This window comes from Neopelma chrysocephalum, unplaced genomic scaffold, assembly GCF_003984885.1.
Source record: "Neopelma chrysocephalum unplaced genomic scaffold, ASM398488v2 Primary Assembly neopelma1_44, whole genome shotgun sequence".
In the NCBI taxonomy this organism is placed as follows: Eukaryota; Metazoa; Chordata; class Aves; order Passeriformes; family Pipridae; genus Neopelma; species Neopelma chrysocephalum.
The window spans coordinates 2,622,670-2,643,228 of NW_020897703.1; the positions used below are offsets into that span (position 1 = coordinate 2,622,670).

The 20,559-nt window shown below is 49.4% G+C and overlaps 1 protein-coding gene and 1 long non-coding RNA gene across 3 annotated transcripts in view; one reads left to right on the forward strand and one right to left on the reverse strand.

The window, feature by feature from the left end:
- The window catches only part of LOC113965129, a 172,934-nt gene that overhangs the window by 150,813 nt on the left and 1,562 nt on the right, over window positions 1-20,559 (forward strand). The gene's annotated exons all lie outside the window — the stretch shown is intronic.
- Window positions 4,458-20,427, reverse strand: MREG (melanoregulin). Its single transcript, XM_027678055.1, has 5 exons — window positions 20,325-20,427; window positions 16,305-16,464; window positions 8,437-8,527; window positions 6,592-6,755; window positions 4,458-5,751 (listed from the first exon to the last, which is right to left on the reverse strand). Exons 1-5 carry the CDS (start codon window positions 20,414-20,416, stop codon window positions 5,617-5,619), a joined length of 642 nt encoding a protein of 213 aa, XP_027533856.1. The 5' UTR covers window positions 20,417-20,427; the 3' UTR covers window positions 4,458-5,616.

A 20,559-nucleotide genomic window follows, 5' to 3' on the forward strand; every position in this document is an offset into this window, starting at 1 on the left:
TTCTAATTCACTTTTTTTAATTAAAACAAAAGAGAAATTTATTTTCTTTGTACCAACCAGCACTACTTTGGCTGAATGAAACACTGTGTATGCCAACAATGTTTTCCATACAAGTTGCTCATGCCATTTTCAGAAGGGGAGAAATTATTTCAAGCAAGGAGGTTGGCTGAGAGGACCTCATGAGCTCTCCTCCGAACTGGATTTTCCTTGTGATCCCTTGGCCATGAGAAATGGTTTGGGGTTTATTTTCTTCTTTCAGACAAGTACAGGTAGATCCTCTCATCGTTTGTAAAAAGTCTTCTCAGGAACCATAGCTGTTATTTTTGAGACTTTGGTGCAGAAGAGGAGTAGATGGGCAGCTGGCAGAAGGTTTGTTTATGACTCCAGTGGTGTCTGGACTTGCTCTGGTGTTTGTGTCTCCAAAGTCTGACTCAAACCCAGTTCAAGCCAGTGGAAAGAATCCCAGCAGCTTAGCAGATATAAAGCTGCCACTCTTGGAAGGATAAACTTCTGGTAACACATGGTTTCATAAATCTCTTCTTTCTGATCCGCTGGTGGCTGTCATCAGGCAGAGATTTTAGCGGTGGTTATTCGGGCATGTACGAGCACATTTCATCCTGCTGGTGCTGCCCACATGACACACCATCACGATGGGGTTTGGCACAACGCTGCGCCCTTTGCACACAACCTTCTCCACACCCCAAGTACTCTTTCCTGCCCTTGGGCAGTGTCTGGGCCTGTTTGCCTCCGTTTGCTGCCCTCTTGTCTTTGCTTTGATATCATAGAATGGTTTAGGGTGGAAGAGACCTCGAAGACCATCCAGTTCCACCCCCCTGCCATGGGCAGGAACACCTTCCACTAGACCAGGTATCTCCATCCAGCCATTTGGCTCTTTGCTTGATTGCCTCAATCTGTTCATTTTAATGCTGCCGAGATCCTGCGAATGATGCCCACCATCTCCATGATGTCTCCCCTTCCAAATCCAAGTAAGACAAAGTAGTCACCTAAATGTATTATCCCTTTGAAAAATTACTGTTCTCTGTAAGAGTAAAGATAAGTTTTATGGGGAGAGGTGGCATTAGACCAAACAAGATGGACAAAACAGACGAGCTTTTGGCCATGCAAGTCCTGTCGTAGTGCCTTTTTTAAAAGACATTTCTCTGTGGCCTCCCTTGTGCAAGGACAGCTTCTCTATGGATGTGTCCTCAAGGTCTGTGATTTGTAAGGCAAAGAAATGTTTTTGATAATCCATAACTTGCTTAACAAGGACTCCCCATACAAAAATGGCTGCCTGTCTTCAAAGGAAGGCTTTTGGAGAGCAATTTTGTGGAAAGTCACTGAACATTACTGATCCTCATTAGATTAGAAAAGTACATGCTTTCCCTCCAGGAAGAGTATGTAAGTGTTGGAATTTCTGACATTAGAAATGATTGAAACTGAGCAGTTTGAAATGGTAATTTTTCCTATAGCTGAAATTTAAAAGATGACAGTTTTCTTTCCCGTGTCCATTCTCATTATTTATCAGAACTTAAGGTGTGATTTACATCCATAACAAGTAAAATGGATGAGCCAGGCTCCTTCCAGGCCACTGCATCCCATCTCCTTTGCCTGCTGCTGCTCCAGCCTTTATCAAACACCTGCACTGCCACCTTCTGCCTGTCTTACAGCTCACAGCTGAATTTCCACCACGATTCTTCCTGCCAAATTCATGATGTATGTCCTAGGAAAACTTGTAATACAAAGGAGAAACTATGTGTGCACATGCACAGTCAAGACAGCCTGTAAATTGATTCTTTTTCTAGCTGGTCTCTATTACAGATGGTGATTGTACTATATGTAATTTCTAGCTGTAATTTAGAGGAAGGGAACTCTCCAGTGTTGCTCCCCATGACCCAAAAGACTGAAATACTTTGCTCAGGCACTGTTAGGACAATATATTGGCCAACTATTAAGCACAAGTGCTGGTGGTAGATAAAGCTTAGACCATGGGTTGGTATAAATCAGGATTTCTCACTGCAAACAAGCTCTCCTGATTCATACCAGGGGTTTTCTGTTTCAGGTTATCCCATGAATTGTGCTAATTGAGTCTGCTTCACCTGTGGCTTAAGGAAAACTGAAACAGGTCTGGTTTAGATTGGATATTGGGAAGAAATTCTTCCCTGTGAGGGTGGGGAGGCCCTGGCACAGGTTGCCCAGAGAAGCTGTGGCTGCCCCATCCCTGGAAGTGTTCAAGGCCAGGTTGGACGGGGCTCGGAGCAACTTGGGCCAGTGGAAGGTGTCCCTGCCCGTGGCAGGGGGTTGGAACTGGATGGTCTTTAAGGTCCCTTCCAACCCAAACCATCCTGTGATTATCTGAAAGGAAGCCAAGTGGAGCACTGTGGCTTATGGATAGAAAAAAAAGTTCTTTTCTTCTTTCTTTCTTTTGCAATTAAATATTAGTTAAATACAATGTCAAGGTGAGGAAAAAAAAGGTATCTGAAAGCCAAGTGAACCCAGATGTACTTTAAACCCTCTCACATTGCTCATTTTAAAGAATCCTTGGTATTATTCCCTTCCTGGCAATGGAAGGGATGCCAAAGTCACCCTCTACTCAGAAAAATAAATATTCTTAGTGAACATGCTAATTCCTGCAGCAGCCAGTCTCAGGCCAAGTGGCACTTCCCAGCAGGAGCAGAGGCCCTGGCCCCAGCCCTGTGGACCTTTGAAAGAGAGACGGGCTCACCACTATCTTCTGGAAAGTGGCAGAGTAATTATTTAATGTCTAAACCCCAACCTTTAACAGAAAGCCAGTTCTTGCAGGCTTGAGAGACTCGATGCATGCAGGAAAAGGTTGGGAAAATTTCCCCTGCATTGTACCTCAGCACGCTGGAGCACGGCTGAGGGAACAGTGGCATCTGGTGTTCGCTGGGCTCTCCTACAGCCGCCACTTCCCAGGAGCTGCTGGCACGTTCCCTGGGCGTGGGCAGCATTTGCCTCCCCACGTGCAGGTGTCCAGTGACACCTGGGAACTGTAGGATGCCCAAGACGCCTCTGCAAGTGTCCAGGTGTGACAGAGGCCACGTGGGAGGCTCAAGAGGCCTCCGGGGTGCCCAGAAACCCAAACTTACCTTAAAAAAGGTAATTACTGTGTTGGGAAATGAATCCCAGGACCGTGGCGGTGATGCAGCATCACCAGGGAGCCTCTGACTGGCAGCCCAGGACCAATGGGCGACTGGGTAGTGCCTGAACCTTATGGTGAGCATGTGCTGTCCCTGGGTGGAGGGTCCTCTCCTGCTGGTCCTTGAGACACAGCCAAATCTGAGCAAAATGAAAGTTTAAGTTGTGCATCCCCCTGGTAATTTCTATATAATTTAGAAAAGGCAAATTACTCTCTGCACTTTGCTAACTGATTTATGGTTTGTTGGTCTCCTACCCCAAGCGCATGAAATACAAGGCATTTCCTACTAAGATGGACAGAATGACAAACTTGAGCTGGGACCTATACGGAAACAATTTCTGCTGGTTTCTGGAGTTTTTCAAGTTGCAGATTTTCAGTAGCTCTGCATCCTTCTACTTAACCAAAGGCTGGTTTGCAGTGTTTTCAGGATACCCTACGCCAGTTTTATCTGAGTGCTGGGACTGACAGACCTTTTCTGTTCCTGTTGTGATCGGTACACAAACCGGTGCACAAGTTCCTGAGCCTGGTAACTCCACCCTGAGAGCGGCTCCGCCCCGATCCGATGCTGCTGCGAATTCCTACTCCTCCCTGTGGCCGCGCTCAGAAACTCCTATTTCGGTAGCTAAACTCATTCAGAGATACTGATTATTGTCCCTTTGGGGCAGTTTGTCCTATTAAGCTTCAGCAAAATGCATTTTGTTGACATCAGAACCGGTCTTACGGCTACAAGTGACAGCGAGGGGTGGCTCTGCAAAGGCGCTGTGTGGTGTCAACCTCCATCACCAAAACAAGCAGCTCAGTAACAGGATCTCTCTTCTTCCCCTGAGATTTTGGAACTCATCAGGTGGTTTCAAATAACACATAGTACTGTAAAGTGATAACATGCCAAGGGCTGACTTTTGGGTGGCATCACATACTTTGGCTCAGTGTTCCTCAGACTGCTCAGTTCTGCAACAATTTGTTTCAAGTCAAACCCTGGATTTGTTGTGCACCGGAGTTTATTTTCTATAAAAACATGGGAGGTTTTCCAAAGTGCAGCTGAACTTCTGTTAGAAGAAAAAGAAATCAGTAGGAAATGCCAAATCCCACTGAAATTAAATTTGATCCCCATCATCTCCTACAAAGACTTTGGTCTTAGGCTGGCAAACAACCCAATTCTTGTAAGTCAACAGGCAATTTAAATTGTGTGGAGAACAGGTTGCAGAGGCTCTGCAAATACCCCAACCCTTCTGCTATCAGCAGTCAAGATAAATTTGTTACCTGAATAGGGTTACAGAGAGAGTAAGAAAGGCTGGTTTTGTAATGTTTTGTTTATTAAACTCAGTTTTCTCTGGTGTTCTGAGTTGACAAAAATGTTCCCCAGGAAGACTGACAAACAGAAAAAATTCATAAATATATATTTATATCTTTTGAACACTGTAGGTATAAACAAATAAAAGCTCTGGTTTGCTACTTTGGGAGATCCTGTGTAACCAGCATTTTCAACTGGTCAATTAGCAGCATGTGTGTTAATCAACGAAGGACTTCCGCTTGTTTTTAAATTATCAAATCTGATGTTTTAAAATTATTGCTTGTTATCAGACAAAACCCCAAGATATAAAGGATGTTCATTATATCATTCCTGCTGGTAATGAGGATTTTTATACTGACAGTACATGCAGCTTTGTGGTGGGACTTTTTCAGGCAATTAAGACCAAAACTTTCAGAAATTAATTGAGATGCTGGACAGCTAACCTGGGGATATTACAGGAGCCAAATTCTCAGCAGCTCTGACCTTGGCACCTTCCTAAACTCCACCTTCTTTTAAGATGTCAGGCTGAGCACCCTGGCACAAAGGCCCCCAAAGCACTAATGGCTGGGGTAACACCCAGCTGTGACACTGCTCCAAGGCTTTGCTGCCTGGAATTTACTCCTCTCCCGGCTGCGGGCTGCTCCTGCCTCTTTCCCAAATCCTCTGGGACCTGCCCGAGGAGACTGCCATGGGCTGGGGGTGAGGAAGAGGACAGAGTTGCAGATGATTGAGGTATTTTTCCTCTCTCCCTGGTCCTTGTGGCTAGAAGGGTAGAGGGAGGGGGCAGTGGCAGGTCCCAGTGGAAGGTGGAAAAGCGGATATCCTTGCAGCGCTTGGAACTAGAGGCATCCCAACCTTTGCAGTTATGGTAGCAAGGCCATGTGTGGCAGATTCCCCCCCATGCCTATCACATACACTACTTGGCTACTGCTCTCCCACCGGGGCTACTCTACAGCAGTTCATGTTCCCATCTGCTTGGGAGGACCTTGGGGCCAGCACCCGCCTTTCCGTGCCCTCCCAGTGGGGCACAGCTCGCTGCCCTCCGTGCTTGGCTCCAGCCGCCCCGTTTGCTTCTGTGCAGGAGAACAAGGAGCGGCACTGCTCGTGCTGACCCCTCGGCAGAGGGGCCCAGTCCCGCTGTCCATCTCACGCCGGCGAGGCACGTCCTTCAGGGCACCACCACAGAGATGCACTGCGGGGCCTTCTGGCCCTCATCCGCTCTGTCCCCACCGGGTCTCTTGGGATACACCGTGCTGGCCATCTTGAAGAACTCATCTGCAGCATCCAGAGCTATGAGCCGGTCCTGCCAAAGGAAAGGGGGGTTATGGTCACTATGGGCTCTTTCAGGCAGCTCCCTGATCAGGGTCACAGAATATGCTGAGTTGGAAGGATCATCGAGTCCAACCCTCAGCCCTGCACAAGACCATCCCCAAGAGTCACACCATGTACTGAGAGTATCATCCAAACACTTCTTGAGCTCTGTCAGGCTTGGTGCTGTGACCACTGCCATGGGGTGCCTGTTCAGTGCACAACCACCCTCTGGGGGAAGAACCTTTTTCTAATATCCAACCTAAACCTGCCCTAATACAACTTCAGGCCGTTCCCTCACATCCTGTCCCTGGTCTCCACAGAGAAGAGATCAGTGCCTGTCCCTCCTCTTCCCCTCCTGAGGAAGTTGTAGAGTGTGATGAGGTCTCCCCTCAGTCTCCTCCTCCAGGCTGAACAGATCAAGTGCCCTGAGCTGCTCCTCACACGGCTTCCCCTCAAGGCCCTCCACCATCTCCGTTGCCCTCCTTTGGACACTCTCTAATGGCTTAGCATTTCCTCTCTCCACAGCCACTCTCAGGTTAAGCAAGGCATTAGGTCTAATCTTTTCCCACTTTGTTAACAGGATGCAAGAGCATCCAGTAGCACAGGATTAAAAGAACTTACAGGCAGGTGTGAAATTCATAGTGCTATAACACTGACATTTCCAAAGAAGCTGAACCACCAAGCTACAAGTGCCTCATCAGCCAGGATCACCCCAGATGCCACCACATATCTGAGCATGCTCTGGTGCATTTCACCTACTTGCTTCCCTTCATGTGAGCTCACTGGCAGAGCTGGGGATGATGGGGAGGAAAGGCATGCTTACAGTACTCACCACCACAAAGAGGTAGCGCTCGGAAAGCTCCCAGCTGGTCGGGAAGATGTTTGTCTCTTCCGAGAGCTTTAACAAGATGTCCCGGGCTTTGCTCATGTTCTGAGAGTCGCTGATGATGCTTAGTTTGGTCACTGACAAGAGGGAGTCCGCTTCCTTCTGGAAACCTGGAGAGAGATGTGTTACAGAAACAAGTCAAACATGCAAGCAGGGTCATCCCAGAGGCCCCCAGGCTCTTGCAAGGTTCCTTATTCCCCCTCTATCTTGAATGGCTGTATTCCCTACTTGCTGAAACAAACTAGTGTTTCTCCCTGGCAGGCTCTGTGTCTGCACTTGGGGCAGGTATGTACTTGCTGGTGGGGAGGAAAAAAATCACAAAAGCATTCAGAGAGAGAGTTCATTACTAGTTTTCCTGAGAAAAAGTGTATGGACATGCACACCCAGGGTGTTGATTCAGCTCTTCCACGTTCCTGATGCTGCCAGAGCTTTCAGGGCTTCCTGAGCATCCCAGTGACTACACCTATATGTAGTTGGGTAACAATGATAAAACCTGTGGCAGTAATGAATGCACAGCTAATTGTTCCTGTAGCAGTCAGCGTCGATTATAGGAAGGGTATCCAGGAAAGGAAAGGAGAGGAGAATGAATACAGGGATTTTTAAATGTAATGGCTGCCACCAACTCCTTGTTCACCTCCAGGGGGCTGGTGGTGATGTGTCTCACATGAAAACACTTACAGGGTAATTGCAGTGGTCTTATGATTAACACAGAGGTCTAGATAACAAAAGATAGCAGGTTTCACATCTGGTTGCATGTTTGGCTTTGCTATGCCCAAATGATCCCTGGCCTTGAGCTTCCCCACCCTTTGCAAAACAGCTCCAGAGCCATGGCAGATGTCAGGGAGATGTGGGAGAGCCTTTGTCAACGTGTGGTGACAGATGGAAGGATGTCAGGTGATCCCTCCCGTGTCTGGCCTGTACAGGCCATGTGAGCACCGGGGTGAGGATGAACCCTGATGCCTAGTTATGGATTTATAATGTTCCTCCCACCCAGACACCAGAATGGCAGGTGGGGCAGGAGCGGCCCTGATACCCATCTCTGGCTCCCAGGGATGATGTCCTTGAACAGTCACACATCCTCCTCTCATCAGCCAACAACCACCTCCACAGCATGATGCAAGTCACCAGCTGCTGTGCCTGCATGGCACATCCCAGGTGTCACATGCTGTGTGCCAGGCACTTGGGAAAACCCCAATGTCACAACCACCACTGCCTTCTCCATGGGACCACTGGGGGAAGCTCACTGTGAGCTTGGATACAGCAGGAGTAGGAGGGCCTCTGTGGAGCTATCCCATTTGCTGAAAGAATATTTCAAATTCACTTGGGAGCAAACAAAGGGAGTGGTTTAGCTCCGATCAGCTGCTACGGGCTAAGGAAGCAAAATAGATGTATCTGTGTTCCCATCTGAAAGGAATATTCATTCCTTCCTGCCTATCTTGTTTAGAAAAACCCAGGGTGAACTCCCACTGCAAAGTTTCCACAAGGAAGCATGAAATGGATGACTGTGCATCTATTATGGGCTTGGAAGGTGATCGTGGTTCACGGGCTCTTTGACGTGCCTGCAGACACGGTGTTCCTGTCTCCTCCCAGCCCTGCCTGAGCCCTGGAGAGCCTCCCACAGGCTCATAGATGTCATGTGGGATATCTGATGGCATTGCACACCAACCTCCTTTTATTTTCCTCCATTTCTCCTTTATCAGCCTCATTTTGTTGAGCTGTTCCCATCCTCAGCCATGGTGGGACCCCTCATTTGGTAGCACAGAAATTACATCCTTTTGTCCCCTAGCTTACCTAAATCCTCCAAAATGTGTTTCCACCTGTTCCTCACTTCTTTTCGGGTCTGCCGTAAGGTATAAATATCATAGTTGAGCTTTTGCCATTCCTGCAAAGCAAAGGGATAAGAGACACTCAGTCATTTCAATCTGATGCTTTTCAAGGAATTTCAGCTCTTAGGAATGGAGCCAGAATTGCACTGTTAATGTAGGCATTGAGATATGAAGGTCAACAACCAGGCTCTTGTTGCCCCTGGAAAAAATTACACTGACCAGCACAGAATATTTAGCTTGATATCTGGCACCACATCTCTGTTCAAAGCAGCTTCCAGTCACCCTGAAATGACAGAATTTAGCTTAGGTGTTGCTGGCAACCAAAGTGGTCTCCTCAGTCAGACATGGAGAATGCAATTCCAGCTCTGTGCTGGAAATTGGAATGCTCTCCTAGGCTGGGGAACAACATGAATTTCCAAATGGGAGACTTGAGTCTCTTTGGTCCAAAGCCCTTTACCCTAAACTTTGACACCCCAGCTGATATCAAAACCTGAGCCTGTGAAAATACCTTATTTGGCCTTTACTGCTTGAGAAGGCACAATCAGGTGTTAATAAATACCTTCTATAAACCATTGAAACACCTTATTTTCATATTCTTGCAGTTAAACTGGCACAACACATTTTCTTACAGCCACAGGAAAGCAGAAGTTCAGAAAAAAGTTACTTCTCTCAGTATGGTCACCCATACAGGAGCTTCTGCAAACTGCTCAGCCCTCTGCTTAGCATTGAACTGCGTAGGCAGGTGTTTGAAAGTACTAGAGAACAAGAAAATAGACTTTTTTTAAATATTGGGATACCTTTTTTTAAAGAGAACAGAGGTGCACGTGGATGGTTGAGGGCTGAACTAGAGTCATCTGACATAATAACCCTTAGTGGCTGCCAGTTGCTGCAGTTAATACCTCACTTCACTGTACAGCTGAGATCTTTGCACTGGACCTCCAGTTTAATGGGACACTGCCCAAGAGGGAAGGGTTTGAGGTTATTTATTAAAGTCACACCAGTACATTTAAACACATCTGCACAAGGTTAGTGGTGGGCTTGGCAGTGCTGGGTTAATGGTCGGAATTGATGATCTTAGATGGCTTTCCCAACCTAAATGATTCCATGATTCCATGATTCTATCAGCAAGCATTCCTTTGGAAATGCATGCATTCTGCAAGAAAACCAGGAGCACTTTTCATAGTTTAATCAGTGCACACTCTGCAAAGGGTGCATTTTTAGAAGCAGTCCCACAACGGGTCACAGCATCACCCTGGTAATTTCCTTGCACTAACAACCTTAATTAATCTCATTTCTCAGCAACAGATTACCTAGACAGACTCTTGTAGAATAAACAGGTGTTAATCTGTGCCACCACCCTGAGATTTTCCTACACAACACTCTGGGTTCAGAGCAGATAAACAATTTCCACAGAGGTCAGCTGTGGGTTAGAAATCCCACTGTTTTCTGATACCTGGTGCCTCAAAGAGTTGATTCCATAAAGAGTTGGAGATTCCTTAGTGTTTTTTTCTTGACACACCACGACTGCAGCGAATTAAAAACGTAGCCTGTTTTCCTGATGATCAGCCATAGCTGCAGGAAGCCCTTGGAGATTACACTTTGGAAAAAGCAGCCAGCAGGGTTAAGACACTGGTGACTTCAGGTCAGGAGAGCAGGGGAAACCAGCTCTGCCTGCAGCCACTCACTCCCAGAGAGCAAAATCCCCTTCAGCTTTAGCTTTGTGCTGCTGCTCCCCACCAGCCAGAAGCACATTTCCCTCTGGGCTGCAGGGGCACTTGAAAAATGCTTTCCTGTTTGCACAGGAGGGCACCTGGCTGTGCCAGCACAAGGCACAAGGACGGCTCCTCAGCCCTTCACCAGAGACATGAGGCAGGGGCAAGACTCTCCTCTCCCAGCTCGTAGCTAGGAACTGAGCTCCTCTCAGTGGGAAAGAAAAGAGGGGGTTTATTGTGTTAAAGCGTTGTGGGAAGTTTACTGAAAACTTGCAAGATTTTAGAAAGGGACTAAGAAGCTGCATGATGCCTTGGTCCCTGCTGGCAGGGATTCCTTGGAAATGTCTCAGCCCTCCATGACCCCTCGGTACCAGTAGAAAGGAGAGCGAGCCAGTCTGGGCATGCTGGTGGGGAAATAAACTGCGTGTCTCTGCCCTCCCACGGAGATAAACAAGTGCTTTAATGCAGACAATCGATCCAGACAGCCACTGTGATCCCAGTCGTGCTCACACTGTGGAATTAGTGAGCTGGGGGGAGGTGGGAAGGATGCTCCTCTCCCCAGAATGCGGCCTGCTGGCAGCAGCTTTCAGGGCTGCAGGGATTTAGCCCCACGGTAGCGAGCCAGACTCTTCCCTAAGCACGGCAGCAGTGCTTAGCATGCAGGGAAGCCGCTCCTGATTTTCTCTGGATTAACTGCAGTGTGTTTTCCCTTGTCTATTTTTGTTTTAAGGGAATCTGGGTTATGGCTTTCTTGTACGCTGCAGTCACTGTGTTGTGTTATGGAAGTGAATACGATGCATATTCAGTCCCAGGGGAGCTCTAACAGTGTCCTGTTGATGAAGAATTTGGGAAGTGTGCAAAGGAACAGCTTCACTACAGAAAATGATGCTTAATGGTGGTGCCTGGGAGGGACCCCTTGTTCCAGTGGGATTTCTTTTGCCTGAGTATGGAGCTGAATGTATTTGTATTTCTACAGAGAAAGCTGGGAGGAGGATGCTGGCTTTTCCCAGGCAATTCCTTGTAGCAGAGACACCCTGACTGCTGTGGACTGTCCTCTGTGTGGCTTTAATGAGGAAATAAACTTAAAACCATCATTCCATTCCCAAAATTATCCTAAAAAGCATCTCCTTTGAACTACACAGCAGAGGAAGAGCAGAGCTTGTTCCACCCGTGCATAGGCATGGGCAACATCAGAGGCTTTGTGGAGGGTGTTCCCCACACACATCCTGTGAGCCACCAGGATGTGATTGTGGAGGGAGCATTTTGGAGGGGCCAGGTGGCATCACGAGGCTGAGGCTGCTCAGCACCACAGGGCAGGCTGGGGCTCCACACCAAACTCCTCTCCCACAGCTCCTTGGAAAGGTTAGTGTAGTTTCTGCAGTGGTGAGGAGGCTTCTCACACACAGGACTGGGAGAGCAGAGCAGGAGACTGGTCTGCACCAAACCTCCTGGGGTTTCCACGGGTCTGGGCCAGCCCAGCGATGCATTCAAAAGCAGCCCTTCCTTTTGCCAAAATCTGAATTAACCACAGGAGACCAACGCAGGTTACAGTTCCCAGCCTTGTTTTTTGCAACCAGTTTTGCCCTTTTAAACCCACAGAGCTGGGCACAACATATACCAGTGGGGGCTTGAGAAAACCCTGTGTGCATGAGTCAAGAATATCCCAGGAGCAGCAGGGAAACCCCACTGCCTCTCTTCCCTAAGTGCTCAGCCCTTCAAATGTTTACCTGGAAAACACTAAATCCGCAAATGCCAAATGGCATGAAATGAGCCAGGCTGGTACATAACTCAGAGCTCTGGAAAAAAATGTGCCAAGAGAACAGGCAGGACTGTCCAACTTTTCATCCCTGATCACATGAAAATTTACTAATTAGGAGGGAGCTTTCTTCATGTTGCCAAAGCAATCCTCTACTGAAGCCGTTCCCTTTATTCCCTTAAAAGTAATTGGGGTTCTGTTCAAGAGTTATTTTGGAAATGAGGCCAAAACAGAGTTACCAGGGAAAGACTGCAAAATACCAGTGCAGGCAGGTAGCACACCACATCCAGGGATGCTTCTGCTCTGGTTCCACTGGAAATAGTTGACCAAATACAAACTACAGATCCATCGACCAACATCTCAGCTTAGCATAAGCTTAAATTGGATTCATTTTAAGAGAGGCATGCAGGCATTAAGAGGGTTGGTTCTGGGCTCCCCAGCCAGCATCCCCGGCCCTGGATAAATCCCATCACCTCTCTATGCCCCAGCTACAGCTTGTCACAATACTGACCTTCTCTGCAACCTGTTTAAAAAAGAATAATCCTGTCAGAGAGCAGGAGGAAGAAGAAAAATAGGCCTTGTCAGCTCATTAATGGGCTTTTCAGGAGGATCATGCCAGTGTTGCTCTGCTAGCCAGGCCCCTGGCAGGGATACAGGCTGAGGAATTGCCTTTGCTGGTGGGGTTTATGATCCCACCTTCCTCAAGGGAATAAGCCAAAAGAAGAGAGAAACACTGCATTTACAGCAAGCTGTAAGAACAGGGTTTTTTCCTCAGTCATAATGCAAGATCCCACCTTTAGCTTCTGCTCGCAGACCTGTGGCACAGCTGTTCTGACTGTGGCTCCTTCTCTGAAGCCTCTCTGCCCAGGTAACTCCACATACTCCACCAGAGGACATGGAGGCACCAGGGCCACCACAAACTGGCCCTCAGGGGGAGGGCTATGTGCCACATCACATAAACCCAGCAATGACCCCAATGTGGCTCTTGCTGCTCATTTCACCTCCAGATTTAGGATTTACTTTATACCGCAACAGGTTCAACAATGCTGCAGAGCAGGAGGGGGAAAAAAAAAACATTTTTCCTGTATTTGAAAACACTGACCCCAGCCTTCAAAAGCTTTGATGACAGCTCTGGTCTCCAAAGTCACACTGTATTTGAGCTGAAGCTGCCAAAATTTCCTGGAGCAGGACTGTCAAAAGGGGCAGGGGGAAGAAACAGCTCCGCACAGATGGGGTGTTGGTCCATCCTGAAGGAGGACACCAGTGCTGCCAGGGTGGTGCCATGCAGATAAAGCACACACAATGTAGGGCAACCTGCTCTTTGGGATCCTTCCAAAGTCCTGTGCTAGGAAATCCCTGAGATAAAGGTGGGGGAATGGCAAAGCATACAGTGAGTGCACTGCACACCAAAATTTCTCTGCTAAATGAAAAAGCAGAAATACAGGGAGTAGTTCTCCTTTCAGTCAATTATAACCACAGGAAAAAAAGACCTGTGGTTTTGTAACACTTGTGCACTGCACAAAGAAACGGTTCCTCCGTCTCCTGTCCTGCAGCATCCACGTACTCTCCCTGGGGACTTTGGGAACAGGGCAGCCCCCAAAGCAGATTATGGCTTTTGCAGCCCAGAGCTGTTCTGCAATTAGACTTTTTTTCTCTCTCAGGGCTGAAGTCTCATTAGGAGGGGAGGGCACTGCAATCTGGCCTAGTTTTAAAATGCTTGCTGGAGTAAGGAGAGATTTTGGCACCCGGGGCTGAACACAGGAATGTTGGCTTTGCCAGCCAAGTCCCTCCCTGTCCTGCCACCCCGAAAGAGCTGCAGCTGGAATCTGCAACAGCTTGCTGGGCTTCTGTGTGGTGCCTCAGTTTCCCAGCTGTAAAAGGAAGCAGTAGAGCAGCAGCAACCCTGAGCTGCAAAGGGCACGGTGCCATAACTCAAATCAAGTGTACTGTGAGTTGGCTTTCCTCAAAGGTGACCTGATGTTGCACTCCTCAGGCTTTTTATTCATTGCACTGCATAAAAATACAGGGTATGTGATTCTACATTTGTTGTGGAGAGGAAGCCCCGTGTGTTTTGGGCTTTCCTTTTTCATTGGATGCTCAGAGTCACTGAAAACCCTATGGGTACACTGAAGATGGGGAGAAAGGGTTGGATTTAGGATAGGCAGGCACATTGGGTTTAGGACAGGCAGGCACAGGAACAATCTCCTGCTCACCCATAACTGATGCTCTCCTCTGCAACCAGAACAAGGCTGACACACATGCCCAAGGAGACAGCTTTTTAGCAGTCTGGCCACTTATGTACTCTTTTATAGATAATATTAGTTTTTAGGAGGCCTGCCTCATCATGAGCCCTAAACCAAGCTGAAAAGCTGTTTGAATGGGGATTCTGGCCAACTGTATACAAGGATTGCATTATCTCATTTAACTTTTAAAAATTGTAATTTTGATCTCTCTGGAGTCTAAAGCTTCCTGTGAAAGCTGAACTAGCTTTTGGTTCAAGGAGACTGTCACAGGAGGAAGAGTTACACCCTTGCAGACTCTTGGATTAAGTGGGATTGTGTTGAAATTAAATGTGAAGCCTCCAGGCTTTCCTGCAAACATTCTGGAGTCAGAGCAGAGAGGGGAAAAATGTGTCACTGTTCACCACAGCCTGCTCCTAATCAGGCCACTGAAATCTCCTTTGCGCTGAAGGGCCTTAGCGAAGGAAATCAGGGCTGCAAAACAGCCTTTATGTAACAGCGATGATTTCTCCCTTCCACAGTAAGAGCTGTGCCAGTTCCCTGCTTCCCAATAATTGCCGTACAACCCACTGGAGAAGGATTGAACTTGACACGCTGCCGGAGTGACGGCACAGCTACGGGCACTGCCACTGCTGGGCAAATGCCACTGCAGGCAGGGATAACGCCAGCCTGGCCATGGAAAGGACAAACCAGGGGGGATATCGGACAAAACAAGCAGCCTGGGAAACTGGGAAATTGGGCTGGGGGTCCCAGCGCTTCCAGAACACTTTTGGGGGTGGGGGGAGTTTGAGGTCCTTGCAGGGCATCATTCCCGTCCATGTTCTAGCAACAACAAATGCCTGGGAAACCCCCCTGGAGATCTCCCTGCTCTCTGAGACATGTGCAACAAATGCTTCCTGTCCACTGTAAAACATCTTCCTCATGTTCTTCCCATTCCCTCCCACTATCTTCTCCTTTTTCTCTCTTCTATTCTTCCTCCTAGTTTCCTTCCCTAAGAAGTCCGTTTGTCCTTGATCTCCATCTCAAGCCTACCTTGTGTCCTTTCCCACATCCCCGGATGTAGCCAGCCCACCACTGGTTTTAAGACTTCCTAGGTTTTCAAGTGTCAGCTGCTGTGTTTCCTTACTCCTTCATGGAAGGCATATAATCCTTGGTTGTGGTTGGTCAAAGATGTACAGAAATAGATATCCAGTGAAGGGGATCTGGAGTGGGGGGACAAAAGATTCTGGAGGCAATATATGCTCAATGGGATAATGCCCTGGGAGAGCACTGAAAGTAGCCGAAACAAGGAGAACACAGAGATTCTCAAAACAGAGGGAGATGAACCTCAGGGTTCCATGGAGGTGAGAAAAGCATCACAGCTCAGGGTGGCTCTTCCTGGCTCAGCTGCCAGAGACACACCCGAGCTTCCCAGGGATGAGAGGGTCACAGATCCATCCACACCAGGACAAAATCTAGAGGGCGATGGAACAGATGCGAGGACCTGATACCTACGTGGGGGACTTTGGGGTCTTTACAACAGCTTAATTGAAGGAAGGACATTGACCTGTTGGAACGAGTCCAGAGGAGGCCATCAAGTTCATCAGAGGGATGGAGCACCTCTGCTAGGAGAACAGGCTGAGAGAACTGGGATTGTTCAGCCTGGAGGAGAGAAGGCTCTGGGGTGACCTAATTGTGGTCTCCCAGTACCTGAAAGGAACCCACAGGAAAGATGGAGAGAGACTATGTACAAGAGCCTGGAGTGACAGGACAAGGGGGAATGGATTCAAGCTAAAGCGAGTAGGTTTAGATTAGATATTAGCAAGAAATTCTTCCCGGTGAGGGTGGTGAGGCTCTGGCACAGGTTGCCCAGAGAAGCTGTGGCTGCCCCATCCCTGGAAGTGTCAAGGCCAGGTTGGACGGGGCTTGGAGCAACCTGGGATAGTGGAAGGTGGCAGGGGGTGGAATGAGATGGGCTTTAAGGTAGGTCCCTTCCAACCCAAACTGTTCTATGATTCTGTGATTAGTGGGTGCTTAAACAGAGGCACTGCTAAAGGGTGTAGTGGAAGCACCAAGCCCAAAGGGTGATGGAAGCTCTGAGGCCAGTCCATGGTGAGACTGGGCGCTCAGACCGGCGCTGCCTCACCTCCGAGTCCTTGTCCAGCTGGTTCCTGACCACGATCATGTTGTACAGCACCCGGTCGTCATCTGCCTCCGTGTGGGTCACGTCGTGGGGGGTGCTCCACAGGTTCTGCTCCTCATCCCGCGCCAGCGTGGCTCCAAAGGATGTGTAGGGGTTGTTGTTGCTGCAGAGAGGGGTAGAGGCCAGGCAGCATTAGCACCACGCTGACTCATTGTACCCTCCCGGGGAAAAGTGCCCACTGCTGTGGCAGCCCCTTCCCACAGCCCAGAGTCCTGCCTGGGAGAGGGGAGGAGGAAGAGCACTGGGGAATGGGAAGACAGGCAGAGTTTTTTACCTTAGCAAACATCCTGACCACACAAGCCACAGTTTATACCAGGCAGTGCTGCCGTGAGAGACATGAGACACAGGAATTTGGTAAAGACACTGGATATTATTTGAGAAGCTAGGCTGGAAGAACTGGGAGCATCCATCTGCTAGGATGAAAGGTGGCATCTTCCCATTGCTACCACAGCCTTCTGCCTTCCCACCTTGTGGGTGGCATCCCTTCCCACGGCAGAGCGTTGAAACTGGATGATCTTTAAGGTCCCTCACAAACCAAATCATTCTGTGATGATGAACCTGCTCCAGCTGACCCTGCTTGAGCAGGGGTGGGACTGGATTCTCTCCAGAGGTCCCACATCCACAACCACGTTTCTGTGGGACCCTGCAGCTCTACTTTCTCCCCAGCAGCACAAACCCTACCAAACCAAGCAGGCAACCCCTGCAGGTGGCCTCCACCCCAGCAGCTCCTGCCTCAGAGGTACAGCGATGTGCTGAGCTGCACAAGGGCAGCCAAGGCACAGAAAGGGCATTTAGCCCCATCTTTATTTGGGGATGGAAACATCCTCAGCCGATTTGTGTGTGAGCCTTATTTGCTTTGCAGTCAGCAAAGCAGAGTGTTATCTTCTGGGAAGGTTGTTCCTTGGGAAGGCAGGGAGCTTTTCTCTGCACGGAGGGCAGTTCTGTGTTTTATGGATTAATGTTGCTATTGGGATGTGCATTTTTTTAACAGGGATACTAACTTCTGCCAGGAGAACTTTTAGCAGGGGATTTCCATAAAGTGTCTAATCAGGACGTCCAGGCACTTGAGCAGGACAATATAAGTGGAGAACTATTTTTGGCCTTACCCAACAGTCTATTCAGCCACCCTGTGGCAATCTCTGCTCACTTCTTGTTAGAACAACCCACTGTTTGTTTGCTACCCAAATCCCATTCCTTTCGCAAGGAACCCATCCAGTGAAACCTCAGATAACTCTGTGAGCACTGTGGCGCCAAGCCATAGAAAGATGCTAAAAGGAGCTCCAGCACATAGATGAAATAGAAAAAAATAATTCCCATCAGCATTCCTGAACCAGGAAGGTTAATTAGACTTTCAACAAACCAAAAACCTGAGCAACAGGTAATAAGGGAAAAGATAATCTCTTATAATCTCTCATTAAAGACAAGCAAACAAAGGTAACTTGGAGGGTGGGGGTGGCACAGCTCAGCCGTTCCTACACCGGAGCCAGCACGGCTTCGCTCAAACCACTTCTCAGTTGTGGAGCAGACAGGATCCCAGCCTGGAAGGGATCACTCAGGAGCCAGCTGTGCCATGAGCATGAGTTCAGCCCCATCCTGCCTTCAACAGGCTTTTTCCCACTCAGGGATTTACCAGTACTTTTAACATATGAATTACTTAAAGCACCAGTATTTGGAAATAACACTCCCACACCTGAGCTTCTCCGAGCCACTCCCTCCCTCACAGCTTCCCAGTGCATCTTGATTTCCAAATCACAGCATGGAGCGTCCAGCAGTCTGTAAGGAATGCAGGCAGTGCCCAGGAGTCTGCAAGTCCATACAGGCATGGAGAGCTCTGCCAACAGTTCTTCCAAACAACATTGAAAACAAGAAATGGGAAGAGAAAAAAGGAACACATGAATGGCAGCTGCTTTGCAGGTTACAGGAATCTCTGTGGGACCACAAGGGACTGAGACCATTTCGCACTCTGGATTTTATCCAGAAAATGGTGAGCACTAATGCTTCATCAGATTCTTCTGATTTCTTCTCCGATTTCTACTCCAGGGGACTTTCAGTCCACATTCGATTTGTTTTGGAATTCAGAGCCCAAATATTTAGTTTATTTTCATCCTGAGTACACCATCCAAGCCAGACCCCACCTTTGTGCATTGAGAGACAGCCAGGCAGCCTGGATGCTTTGCAACACCCATGACATCAGGTCCCAAAACCTAAAACTCAGCTAAAAGATCTGAAATCTCAAGCAAGTCATTCATTTTAAACAAAGTTGAAGTAAAAATAAAAATAGAGCCAGGAAGCTATTGCAAGATGCCTGCTATGAAATAAAACCCAAAAGCCTCCCGAGGAGGGACAAGTCAGTGATTAGGCTGTTAGAGTAATTATGCCGGCACACTTGTACAGGAGCAGGTGCCTTTAGAATTCCCAGAATTTATAGAGGCTTTCCTACTTATAGCCAGCATTAATTGGATCGCCAGTGGAAGGCGTGTTACTAAAGAAAGGAGCCAGGTGAGGGACAGCCACTGTGGCCCCAGGAAGGAGCTTCTCCACACGTGTGCTCAGCTCCCGGTAGCTTAATGCCAATTTCCTGGGCTGGAGACCTCATGCTCGGGATTATCTGGTTATTATTTAGGTAACTGCTTTAACAGCGCGAAATCAGGACGTTTCAAGCCCTGTCACCAGCTCTGCTGTTACCTGACACCTATGTAGGGCACACCGGGAGCATCCCACACTCCCCTTGAAATGCTTCTGTCGCACCGATGACGCAGGGAGGGCACGGTCCCTGCCCCCTCCCCGGGCTGGGATACCCACTGGTGGTGCTGAGACCATGCCTGGGAGCTGGGGAGGGAGGGAGAGGTGCCACAAACCTACTGCATGGGTGTTTTGCAACATGCAGACTCTCCTCACATTCTTCCACAGCTCACGGCTCTTCTCCACGACTCGGGGCTTTATCTTTTCATACAACCCCCCAACGTCAGCGTCTCTGTGCACAAAGCAGATGCGACCGACAGCGGGAGAAAGATCTGCTCCCTGGAGATCAGCACGGGCAGCTCTCACATACAGCCGGCTCCGGCTCTGCATCCTCATCTCCTCTCCAGCATCCCTGGATGGAGACAGGCTGAGAGCTGGGGTTGTTCAACCTGGAGAAGAAAAAGCTCCAGGGAGACTTTGGAGCCCCTTCCACTTCTTAAGGGGGCTTGTAAAAAAGAGGGTGAGTGACAATTTACACGGGCAGATAGTGATAGGACAAGGGGGAACGGTTTTAAACTAAAAGAGGAGAGATTTAGCTCAGATGCTTGGAAGAAACTCCTCCCTGTGTGAAGGTGGTGAGGCCCTGGCACAGGTTGCCCAGAGAAGCTGTGGCTGCCCCATGCCTGGAAGTGTCCAAGGCCAGGTTGGACAGGGCTTGGAGCAACCTGGTGACACAGGGATGGAACAAGATCATCTTCTAGGTCCCTTCGAACTCAAATCATTCCATGATTCTACGATCCCGACCCGGGAACTGAGCTCTACAAAGCACAGAGCTGCCTAACGATGGGACCTGATCCCTTTTTGTTCAGTGCCTCATCCTCCTCTATTGAAATCCCACCATGGAAAGACAAGCGCTGGACCGTCCCTGTGGACGGGCATCACGGGGAACACCGAAGAGATGCCGCTCTCGATTCACTCCCTAAACCTTCCCCGTAGAACACCCCTCGCCGGGTGCCTCAGCATCCCGGGGGGCATCGCGCCGTGGGCTGGCAGGAGGAACTCAGCCCCTGCGGCAGCCAACCCAGGCGGAAAGGGCACGGGAAGCTGCTCGTTCCCGCCGGGGGAAGATCCCTCAGGCGCCCTGAGCGCCCCGGCAGGGGATGTCCAGCCCCAGTGACAGCGCTGGGAGCGGGTCTGGGCACAGCGGGGCTCACGCCAGACTGGGGAGCGGGGGACCGGGGTGGGCGCATCCCCCGCCGCGGGGCCGGGCCGGGGTCTCACCTTAGCAGGGGCTCCTTCTCGGGCGGCGCCGCCTCCCCGCCGCAGCAGCCGCAGCAGCCGCCGAGCGATCGCAGCCAGGCCCGCAGCCCCATCGGCGCCGCCGGAGAGCCGGGCAGGGCGGGCCGGCCCGGGCGGGCCCTCCCCCGCAGCGGGGCCGGGCCGGGCTCCGCACCGCCCCCGCCGCCCTGCCCGCACGGCCCGGCCCCCGCCGGCGGCTCAGGGACGGGCTGCTGCG